Consider the following 12,351-nt stretch of genomic DNA (forward strand, 5'->3'; position numbering starts at 1 on the left):
TGTGCCCATCAGTGCCGCCATATCAGTGCCCGTAATTGAAAGAGAAAACATACTTATTTACAAAAAAATTACAGAAAAAAATAAAAACGTATTTTTTTTTCCAAATTTTCAGTCTTTTTTTAGTTGTTGCGCAAAAAAAAAAAATCGCAGAGGTGATCAAATACCACCAAAAGAAAGCTCTATTTGTGGGGGAAAAAGGGCGCCAATTTTGTTTGGGTACAGTGTAGCATGACCGCGCAATTGTCATTCAAAGTGCGACAGCGCTGAAAGCTGAAAATTGGCTTGGGCGGGAAGATGCGTAAGTGCCCAGTATGGAAGTGGTTAAGTAAAGGAGTACAGCATGTTCACTTTGCAAAATTAATATGCAGCTTAATGAATGAGGTGAAGCTATGTCGGCATCAATCGTGACGTATCACAAAAATCGGCCCGGTCAGGAAGTGGGTAAATCCTTCCGGGGCTGAAGTGGTTAAACGGATTGGTGAAAGTCACATTCACTGTTTTGTAAATATTCCCCCAAAAGTTTCAGGGCTAGTTCACACCAAATCGCGGGTGCCAGAAGCCGGCGTTTCATGTGCGTTTCCCACGCTGCATTAATAACGCACACTACTTTTGCAGTGCGTTAGATCGCATTGTGTTAAAAAAAAATAAAACAAATATCATGCGATCCGGTTACAACTAGTTTCAAAAAGTAGCGCATGTACTACTTTTGGTGAAATGCAGTGTGATTTGAGCGCAATCAAATGAATGGGCTGAAATTGCACCGCATCGAATGTGAACCGCGCTGCACATTCCTGTACGATTCATAGCGTGAACCATGCAAAAGTCTCTGGAATTAATTCACAAGGGGCAAGTATGACACTATGGCTACTTTCAGGGATGGACTGGCCATAGGGACTACAGGGAGTTTCCCGGTGGGCCGATGGCTCAGTGGGCCGTTTTTTAAAACAGAGACTCTCTCAGACCCCTCTGCCCCCCCCCTCTGTCTCTTAGTCCCCCTCTGTCTCTCAGTCTCCGTGTCTCTCAGTCCCCCACTCTTTTAGCCCCCTCTATCTCTCAGACCCCCCCCCTCTGTCTCTCAGACCCCCCCTCGGTCTCTCAGCTCCCTTTGTCTCTCAGCTCCCCCCCCTTGTCTCTCAGCCCCCCCCCTCTGTCTCTCTCTCAGATCCCCCCTCTGTCTCTCAGTCCCCCCCCCCTCTGTCTCTTAGTCCCCCTCTGTCTCTCAGTCTCCGTGTCTCTCAGTCCCCCCCTCTTTTAGCCCCCTCTATCTCTCAGCCCCCCCCCCTCTGTCTATCTCTCAGATCCCCCCTTTGTCTCTCAGCTCCCCCCCTTTGTCTCTCAGCTCCCCCCCTTTGTCTCTCAGCCCCCCCCCCCCCTCTGTCTCTCAGCTCCCTCCCTCTGTCTCTCAGCTCCCCCCCCCTTTGTCTCTCAGCTCCCCCCCTTTGTCTCTCAGCCCCCCCCCCCTTTGTCTCTCAGCTCCCCCCTTTGTCTCCCAGCTCCCCCCCCCTCTGTCTCTCAGCTCCCCCCCCCCCCTTTGTCTCTCAGCTCCCTCTTCTGTCTCATTCACTCCCTGACTCTTAGGCTGCTTTCACACTGGGGCAGGCATTGACGGTTGAATTAAAGTGGGCCGATCTGGATGAAGTCCAGGGCCAAATTTTTGTCCCAGTCCAGCCCTGGCTACTTTCACACTGGGGCGTTGCGTCGGCGGCGGTAGAGCGCCTCCAGTGTGAAAGTAGCCTAATAAAAACATCAAATACAAAACCTCCAACTAACCTGCTTTGTATGTGCGGCAGTTCAGGAATACAATCGCCTGGAATGTGCGGGGAGAAGCGTATTGCAGAACGGTGAGCACAGCGAGGGATCTATAACCTGCAGGATAAAGGGCGCTGCACGCCCTGTGCTCCAGGCAGGTACAAAGAGCAAAACACTGCACAGTTATTAACCACTTAAGGACCTTGCCTGTTTACAGGTTAAAAAAATATGTTTTTGCTAGAAAATTACTTAGAACCCCCCAAACATTATACATTTTTTTTCTAACATCCTAGAGAATAAAATGGCAGTCATTGCAATACTTTTTGTCACACCGTATTTGCGCAGCGGTCTTACAAAATAATAAAAATGTGGTCATTTGAAAAAATGACAAATAAAACTGTCTCTTTAAGACGTATGGGCGGAAGTGACGTTTTGACGCCGTTTCCGCCCTGCTATGGAGACGGTTGGGGGCCATCTTGCCCTCACTCGTATCCATGACAAGCCACGGACAGGATCCCGATCGCCTCCGCCGCTGCCGATGGCTCCGGTAAGCGGTGGCCCTCTTACACCATGGATAACGGTGATCCCGCGGCGAATCTGCCATGCAGACAGACAACCATTATCGTTTAAAGGACCGGCGCCTGAAAAGATGGATATCTCGGTTGTGGCAGCAGCTGCTGCCGTTACCGAGACATCCCTCTTCAAAAAGAGGACATATATAGTCGTGCGCAGGTCCTTAAGTGGTTAAAGAGGAATATACAAGGTCTTTCAGACAGGGGGCCGTATAAACAGGCGGTTCAGCTGCGTTTTTTTGGCCACCAGAATTGTAACAATACAGCCAGACAGGGCAGCACACATAATTTATTCACTGTATTTTTAATTCAGAGGAAAAAGTTTGACATGCCGCACTGCCTGTTAACATTTCCAAATTAGTTCAATGGAGCCGTATTGCAATCACAAAGGAAACGCTCAGATTGCGGTTGTTGCACGGTCCCACAATATAAAATTGCAATAGTCTGGCAGACAGGGGGGACTGATCCTCATCCATCTGTTTATAACGGATTGGATGTAGACGGGTGTCAGACACATAACGTCCTATCAGACGAAACGTGTCATGGGCGGAGTATCTGGTTCTAATGTCACGCCACGATGCGATTCGGGGTCGGCAGCAGTTTTTCCATGTGCGTTTACTGGATTTTCTGCCGTTTTATCAGGGCTGGACTGGGGCGAAAATGTGGCCCTGGACTTCATCCAGACCGGTCCAGGGTACAGTGCACATCAGGGCACACCACATTGAGGCACAGCACATCAGGACACAGGGCACATAAGGGCACATTATGGTGCACATCGTTTACCAGCCAGCATGCAGAGTAGCGCAGGAAGCGTGTGTAATATGTTCTCTCTCCTGTTACGGCACTCATGGCTCCCCCTCCTCTTCTCGTCCATCCCAGATGATGTCACAAGCAAATGGGGATGGACGCAAGGAGGAGAGGGGCCGCCAGGGGGAGCAGCGTGAGTGCCGTGACAGGAGAGAGAATATACTACACACACCCTGCGCTACTCTGCATGCTCGCTAAATCTCGATCTAACCGTCAGGCGCCAGCTTTTGGCGATTGACGGGTAGATCGCCCCAGACCTCCGACCAGCCCACTGAGCCATCGGCCCACCAGGAATCTCCTGGTAGTCCCGATGGCCAGTCCATCCCTGCGTTTTATCCATTTCGCTAATAAATTTACTACACTATGAAAAATCTACTTGAGCTCCTGGTGAGCTTTATTTATCCGTAGTTGGCTTAGGCCTTGAGGTACCACTGAAAGTGTACTGCTGCACCGAGCCTTGAGAGCATTCCATATATGCTTAAAAGGCATACATGTTGCTGTAATGGCAGCCATTTGCTCTGGTGAGCATTTAATCCACTCGATCTTAGTGGCTGGTCACTTAAAGTGGATGTAAACCCACTCTCATCCTTTCTAAACTACTGCCATAGTGCTGATCTATAAGGATATACATGTCTCCTGTCAATTGTCTCCCGTCTGTCTGTTATAAGAACTGAAAAACTGCAGATTCTGTGGGTGGGTCTGTTGTCTGGAGCTCGGTGGGTAGAGTGATGTCAGTAGATTGTGATGTCAGTAGACTCCCCTCCCACCTCTACACTCCCCTTACACTAAATTCTGCTATGACCACCAACATCCAGTCAAAATCCAGACAAGTAACCACATGACTTCAGAATAGGAGTGGGGGGTGGGAATTAAAAAAAATAATGCCCGTCTGAAGCTAGTGCATGAGATATGCAAATAACCTGTCACTCACAGTAAGGGAGTGGAACGGACCAAGGTTTTCCTCTGTAAGCTCATTTTATTTCACTGAATGATAAAAGAGGATTGCTCAGAGCTGGATTAACTCTGTGTGGCAAGACTGGGCACAGATGATAGGAAATCTACTGTACATTGCGACATCAAAAAAAATTATTTGGGTTTACATCCACTTTAAGCGATTGTGGAGATACTTCTCAACTGTGCTCAAGTTGCTGTACCAAGCCCATTATTTTACTTCACTATATACATTTTGGGGTTTTATTTTGAACAATTCAGTTTTTCTTTATATGTTCTTTTGCATTATTAAGTCTCACTGAATTTTATTCACAACTGTCAATTTTCATTGCATTTATTGACTCTACACTATTGATATACATCAGGGCCACCTAAAAATCTGACAGTCGGACCCAATCTCCCTGCTCGTATGAAAAGGGACCCAACGCCTCTAGCAAAGAGAAAGACACAATGTATCTTTTTCTCCATTCAAGAGGAGGAAGAGTACGGGGGTAAGCTGTATAGTTACGGATTACCACGATAGCCAATCACAGGCTTTCCCAGAAATCATGCGCTCTAGAGCTTTTTGGAGCCAAGGCTTTTCCTAAGAATTTTTGTTTAATGAATTTGTATTGCATACAAAACGGCACACAATTGTTGGCCAACAAACACAAAACTACAAGGTTTTTCAGTATCACTCTTTGGGCACCTTCTGCTAATGTCGTGGTTGGTGAGCTTTGATTCCGAGCATGCGGGTTTGGACTTATGTACACACTCTGATAATCCGACAGACAATTGTCCACGGAAAAGCTAAAGCCTGCTAGCCAACATTTGTCTGCGGAAAATCCGACAGTTGTTAGATGGAGCGCACAAACGGTCAGATTTTCTGCCAACAGCCTGTCACACAAGTCCTGTTGGAAAATCTGATTGTGTGTATGAGGCTTTACTATAAATCACAACTGCAACCAAAACTTTAGCCAAGACCTGGAAGAGTACTAGTCTCTGCCTAAATACCCGGGCCGAATGTCGTATCGGCTGGTTCAATACAAAACTGGCTGACATTCTGCCTTTGTGTTAGAGCTGCACAATCAATCGCGGAGAGAATCGCGATTTCGATTCTCCCCGCGGGATGACCGGCGATTCTTCTGTTTTCACCGCTGGTTCCATGTAACCAGCGTGGAACGCAAAAGCCGCCGATATCAAAACCGACGTCAGCAGCCTGCAGTAGTTTGTATCCATGCGCCACCCAGTGGTTGCCGGCGGTACTGCTTGTGATGTATTCATCCTTCTCACAGTTCTGTACAACTGTGTGTATCCATGCGCCACCCAATGGTTGCTGGCAGTACTGCTTCTGATCTATAAAAAAAGAGACCAGTGATATGTCTATAATGTTAAAGACCATATAGCTCCTATGAAAAAAAGCAGAATCAAAGTTTGATTCTGCTTTTTTCATAGGAGTTATATGATCTTTAACATTAGACATATCTCTGGTCTCTTTTTATATATTCATACTTTTCAGATAAATCACAGGTTTATATATTTTTTTTTTGGGGGGGGGGGGGGGGGGTTCTGGCATACCTTTTTTTGAGAATCGTGATTCTCATTTTGACCAGAATCGTGCAGCCCTACTGTGTGTACAAGGGGCATGACCCCAAAAAAAAAAAAAAAAGTCTGCCGATTGGTATCTGATCAGTGCTTGTGATTTGAAGGGTGTTCCCCTGGTCAAAAATTTATGGCGTGGGGGGGGGGCCGGCCCACGCTGGTTTGCTTTTGGGTCTTGCACGTTACCTCAATATTCATTGTCTAGGGCAGGGATAAACAATTAGTGGACCTCCAGCTGTTGCAAAACTACAAGTCCCATCATGCCTCTGTCTCTGGGTGTTATGCTTGTGGCTGTCAGAGTCTTGCTATGCCTCATGGGACTTGAAGTTCGGCAACAGCTGGAGGTCCACTGATTGCCTATCCCTGGTCTAGGGGAAGAAAGTCTGTAAAGAACTCCAATGTCCACACGAGATGTAAAACCTTTAGCTGTTGGTTTTATTTTTCTTTTAAATGCAGGAAAGTAAAAGGATGAAGGAGGGAAGGGGAAGGTTCAGGTGCACAGTATAGATCACTGAAGAAAAACTTCAAGTCCCAATAGTCATTCACCACTTCCACAAGTGTGTATTGCTTACCTAGATAGGCCCCTCTCACCTGGCCTAGCAGCTGGAATGATGCATGAATAATGCCACAGACCACAGGTTATGAGCAAAAAAACTAACAGTCCGGAATTCTGGCACAGAATTTGACACCCGAACTTCCAGCCATACAGTTAGAGCCTTTAAACCGGCAAAATTGTAGGGCAACTTGAGCTGCAGCTACCCCTTAATGGGGTCAACGGGCCTACCCTGAGACATTAGCCTTTCGCTTGGTCTCCTCCTGGGCAGGTCCTCCCCTGGTTTCCTCCACCAAGTAGCTTCCTCTAGTAGACGGACAGCTTGGGATCTCTTTGCAGTTGTAGGTCCCAGTCAGGATAGCTGGGCCTACTTGATAGAAAGGCAGCCTAGGGCCAACGTGGCCCCGAGACTGAAAATCACAACGACATGTACCTCGCGCCAGGAGGGGCGAAGGACCACGAAAATTGGCATCTGCCCCTTAACCGCTTAAGGACCGCCCCCTGCACATATACATCGGCAGAATGGCACAAGCCCGTACAGGTACGTCCTCTAAGTGCCCAGCCGTGGGGCCCGCGACTCGGTCCAAAGCTCCGTGACCCGATCGCCGCTGGAGTCCCGCAATCGGTCCCCGGAGCTGAAGAACGGGGAGAGCTGTGTGTAAACCCAGCTTCCCCGTGGCACCGTCATTGATAGTGTGTTCCCTTTTATAGGGAAACACAGTCGATGTCACACATACAGCCACACCCCCCTACAGTTAGAAACACAAATGAGATCACACCCAACCCCTTCAGCGCCCCCTTGTGGTTAACTCCCAAACTGCAATTGTCATTTTCATAGTAAACAATGCATTTTTAATGCATTTTCTGCTGTGAAAATGACAATGGTCCCAAAAATGTGTCAAAATTGTCCTCCATAATGTCGGTCAAAAAAAAAAAAAAAAGCTGATCGCTGCCATTCGTAGTATTAAAAAAAAAAAAATCCCCCATTTTGTAAACGCTATTGCAATTTTTTTTTAACTAAAAATAGTTAGAAGAATACATTTCGGCCCTAAACTGAGGCAATTTTTTATATATATATATATATATATATATAATTTTTGGGGGATATTTATTATAGCAAAAAGTAAAAAAATATTGAATTTTTCTCGAAATGGTCGCTCTATTTTTGTTTATAGCGCAAAAAAATTAAACCGCAGAGGTGATCAAATGCCACCAAAAGAAAATTATTTGTGGAAAAAAAGCCAATTTTGTTGGGAGCCACGTCGCACGACCGCGCAATTGTCAGTTAAAGCGACGTAGTGCAGAATCGCAAAAACTGGCCAGGTCCTTTAGCTGCCTAAAGGTCTGGGTCTTAAGTGGTTATTAAGTATCCTTTCCCAGCATGCCCAGTGGGAAGACCACTCCCACTCAGCTGTTCCCAGGAAAGGACACTCCAATACACCATAGCCTGCCCGTGTTCCAACATTGGCCTGTGTTGGTATCGCCACCTACAGGCAACAGTGGGAAAATCCTTTCCCACAACTAGAACAGATGCGGATTTAGCACAAATCATTAAAGTCTGAGTAAAACTATCGGCCCAGACACCCACTAAATTTAGCATAGCGCCTGATCAATGGGAGCTACACACCAAAAAAGCATGTGTGAATGTAGGGCAAGAGCTCTGGATTGAGACAAGTACAAACTATAGAGGGATATGCCCTGTTCAGATTTCATGTCCGAGGTTTACAACAACTTTAAAGTACTGAAACGAGAGGACAAGTATAAAAAGCCAGGCATATAGTATTTTTATGAAATTGGTCAGCAATAGTTGCCCCAGTTATTCAGTTATGAGTGAAACCAAATTAATGGCACAATGCAACATTGTATTCAGTGGCTTTTTTATTCCAAAAAGTTTCAGAATCAGACACATTATTTACACCAAAAAAGTTAACAAAAAACAAAATGTATACGAATAGAAGGTATGCAAGTTAGCTTATTGTAGACTGCAATGTACAGCATGCAGTAGCCCACATCAGAATTCAGTATAAACTGAGCGCCCCCCTTCCCTTAAATCACATGTACAGTGATCTCTACCAGATTTTATTAAATAGACTTAAATGGAGTAGATTAGCATCCTAGTCCAAGACCTGCTGCACTGAATGGGGATTTTGGAAAGTTATATCTACTGTACATCTTCAGCCTCTTCTGAGCTCAATAATATAAGAAAGTCCAAAGAGGAGCGTTAAACAATTGCAAGTATATACAAGTAGCAAAAATAGGCAAATGTGATGTTCCGAGTGTTAGTTCGCATTCCAGGTGCATCTTGTCTCATTCTAGAGTATCTCGTATCCCTGATAGTCTCTTTTGTGATAGACCACGCACAAGCTGATCAAACAAATGAGCTGGAAAACAAAGGAAATGGTTAGTTCGCTAAGGTAATGAAGAAAAAAAAAAGGTAGGCAATGGCATCATATTATAGACAAGTCTAGAAAAAGCAGAAGCAAAAGCCAAATAGGACCCCCGTTCCCCCCCCAATTTTTGCAGGCTAATTTTTTTACTTTTAGTCACTCAATTTAAAAAATGGCCAGTCCAAGTTTGTTTTATTTAACCACTTCCATACCAGGCCTATTCTGGCACTCTCCTACAAAAAAAAAAAAAAAAAAAAAACACCCCACACTTTTTTGCTACAAAATGACTCAGAGCCCCCAAACACGGTATTTGCGCAATACATTTTTCAAATGCTTTTTAAAAAAAAAAATACACGTTGTGAATTAAACACAGCAACGTTAGCCCAATTTTTTTCGTATAATGCGAAAGATGTTACGCTGAATAAATAGATACCCCAAAACAGGTCACTCTTTAAAATTGTTCTCTCATGGAATGGTGCCAAACTCCGGTACTAAAAAATCTCCATAGAGGGCGCTTGAATTTGTTACACGTTTAGGGTTACAGAGGTCTAGTGCTGGAATAGTTTCTTGCGCTCCCACGCACGCGGCGATACCACATGTGTGGTTTGAACGGTGTTTACATATGTAGGCGGGACTTGTGTTTGCTTCTGAGCATGAGCTACCAGGGCCATTTCATTTTTTATTTACATTTTTTGGATCACTTTTATTTCTATTACAAGGAATGTAAACATCCCTTGTAATAGGAATCTATAGTGACAGGTACTCTTTATGGAGAGACCCCATCTCTCCTCCAGGCTGGAAAGAATGAGCTTGAGAAAAAAAAAAAAATTCTCATGCCGACAGCCGTGGCTTTTCGTTTACATCCGGGGGCCTGGGTGCAATGTCATAACATCGTGCCCTTTTGGAATCTCCACTTCCAGCTACTGTATTTAGACAGTGGCGGCACCCAAGGCTGCCTGATTACAAGGGCATAATCTGCTCAACTTTGGTTGGACCAACATCCCTTCGTAGGGTTTCGTTGAGTTTGTAAAAACTCAACCAATACATGCAGTTTCATTGCATGCAACACTTTTCAGTAACCATTTAAATAAAAAATTGGCATAAGGAATTCCACCTACCTCAATGATCACGAAGCCGAGAATGATCAGCATGGAGAAGCTGAGGACTTTGTGTAGTACGTTCTCTAGTTTAGCCTCACAGCCCTGAAAAAGAGACCAAAAGATATTTCAATATTATTTTATAAAAGTATTACAGGGGTTTTACCAAACAATTGTTCAATACATGCCGTTAGCTAGTGTAGCAAGGTCCAAGGTTTGAGTTCGAACAAGAACAGGCCAGAGATGGCTGACCTCCTGTATGTGGTGGGTTGGGAGGCATGGTGGGTGCAGAGTAGTTAAAGTTAATGGGCACCAGACACTGCTTGAATGCAAAAGAAAGTTTATTTCTCTTAATCTTTTTTGGGGGAAGAGGATTAGGGCCAGGACACCCTTAGGTAGTTGCAAAATCAAATCGGCAGACTCCGAAACTTCAATAGGAGGACAGCCATGCAGGGAAAAGCACCCAGCAAGATGCCATTATTGGCTGTAGAGTCTTTACTGCTTCATGGAACTTATAGGTGCAGAAACTAGACACCCATGGTCTGAATCGATATTAGGTAAAGGAAGGAATGAAATAAGCACAGACAATCCAAGTATGTGTGTAAATTATATACATACATACATACATACATACATACACACATACATACATACATACATACACACACACACACACACACACACACACACACACACACCCCGTTTCCCCAAGACCTACCCTGAAAATAAGACCTAGTGTTATTTTCCAGGAGGGCTGCAATATAAGCCCTAGTTAAAAATGCTTGTAAAATCCTATAATCCACTCTATTACAGTAGTTTATAATGTAGAATGTGTGTGTTTCTGTAATATAATTGGGGGGAAGAGAGCTCCCGTGGGTAACAGAAGTGCAGAGCGGCGCTATAACAAAAGTATTTGGCACAATTATATTACAGAAACGCACACATTGTACATTATATAATACTGTAATAGAGTGGATTATAGGATTTTACAAGCATTTTAACTCGGTTCACACTGGGGATTCCTGACAGGCAGGGAGGGAGAGGGGGAGAGAAGACATCACATTACATGGTAAGACCTACACCGAAAATAAGCCCTACTGTGTCTTTTGTTGGCATTATTAATATAAGACCCGGGCTTATTTTCGGGGAAACACTGTGTGTGTGTGTGTGTGTGTGTGTGTGTGTGTGTGTGTGTGTGTGTGTGTGTGTGTGTGTGTGTGTGTGTGTGTGTGTGTGTGTGTGTGTGTGTGTGTGTGTGTGTGTTATAGATATAGAGATATAGAGATATAGAGATATAGAGATATAGAGATATAGAGATATAGAGATATAGAGATATAGAGATATAGAGATATAGAGATATAGAGATATAGAGATTATATATATATATATATATATATATATATATATATATATATATATATATATATATATATATATATATATATATATATATAAAAAAGTCGGGAATAGGTAAACCTTGGCACGCCAACTGTTGTGGAACTACAGGTCCCATGATGCATTGCAAGATTGAAAGCTATAGGCGTGACCAGAGGCAGACAGATAATAGGATTTGGTGTTTTATAACAACTAGAGTGCTGAACATTGCCTACCTCTAAGGACATTCACACTGTCCCCATTGTACTGCATAGGGCACAAAGACAAGGCAATTTCAGTTCACTGAAAAAAGTAGGACATGCTGCATTTTCTTTAGTGTGGCGATGCACTATACTGCTGTACAACCCATTGCAGTAAATCAAGAGGAAACATTTTGTGACAACACAATAAAGTAAAAAAAACAAAAAAACAATGCGTTTTTAAAACGTTTGGCTCCACTTCATTAACAGTACATGCCAGCGGTCCTGGTAAAATGCAGCCACTGATGTTATTAAGCCCCGATATGAGTCGTATGCGGAAAATGTTCCATTTGTAAAGCATTTACAAATAAGGGATTCCCAAAAATATTGCCTCCAAACTTTGTATTTGGCAAATAACCTACAAACCAGTTTTCTGGATATAGTGCAAGACTGCTGGACCTGCACAGGGCTAAATAAATCAAAAACTGTCAGGACAAGACAAAAAACCCAGAACGGAAAAATAGAAATTTCTGAGCTGGCTACAAAAATATTCTAGAAATGTGATCTGTCAAAAAAAAAAAAAAAAAAAAAATTCCTCCCAATGCAATTTGTCAGCACACCACTGATTGTTAGATATGTCCAAATCTTTATTGAAGTAGGATCACATAACAGAAGACATGGTGCCATAGGTGTGAGCAGCCTATTGAATTAGAGTGTGCACCCCAAAGCGCAAACACACCATTTAGAAAGGGAAGGGGCCAGTAAATGACATTTACCAGTACCTTACCCCATCTTAAAATATCCCTGCAGCAACAGCCCACGGGAGAGGGAAACCAGCAGCGCTGGGGGGGGGGGGGAAATCAGGGTAGTGAGTGAATCTGTGCTGCATAGGGCGACAGTCTTGCTATGCCTCATGGGAATTGTAGTTCTGGAACAGCTGGAGGTCCGCTAATTGCATATCTCTGGCGTAGTGGATGATCCGTGATGTGCTGGAAAATGTGCATTTGATCTGCGACATTTCCAGATTCAGCTGGGTTTTGCTGCAGCACCCGTTACCCTTATAGCCTTACCCAGGAAAGT

General features: G+C 44.2%; 2 protein-coding genes across 2 annotated transcripts in view; both read right to left on the reverse strand.

Moving 5' to 3' along the window:
• LOC120926672 (acyl-coenzyme A amino acid N-acyltransferase 1-like) overlaps nt 1-1,879 on the reverse strand; it is a 28,609-nt gene extending 26,730 nt beyond the window's left edge. The window contains exon 1 of the mRNA XM_040336818.1: nt 1,771-1,879. The gene's annotated coding sequence lies outside the window, so the exon portion shown is untranslated. The remainder of the gene's footprint in view (nt 1-1,770) is intronic.
• Nucleotides 1,880-8,073: 6,194 nt separating this feature from the next.
• The window catches only part of LOC120926685 (tetraspanin-36-like), a 30,825-nt gene continuing 26,547 nt past the window's right edge, over nt 8,074-12,351 (reverse strand). The window contains exons 6-7 of the mRNA XM_040336831.1: nt 9,719-9,802; nt 8,074-8,594 (exon numbers count right to left, since the gene is read on the reverse strand). Coding sequence (XP_040192765.1) covers nt 8,526-8,594; nt 9,719-9,802 — 153 coding nt within the window. The 3' untranslated portion in view covers nt 8,074-8,525. The remainder of the gene's footprint in view (nt 8,595-9,718; nt 9,803-12,351) is intronic.

Source organism: Rana temporaria, chromosome 1, assembly GCF_905171775.1.
Source record: "Rana temporaria chromosome 1, aRanTem1.1, whole genome shotgun sequence".
Taxonomy (NCBI): Eukaryota; Metazoa; Chordata; class Amphibia; order Anura; family Ranidae; genus Rana; species Rana temporaria.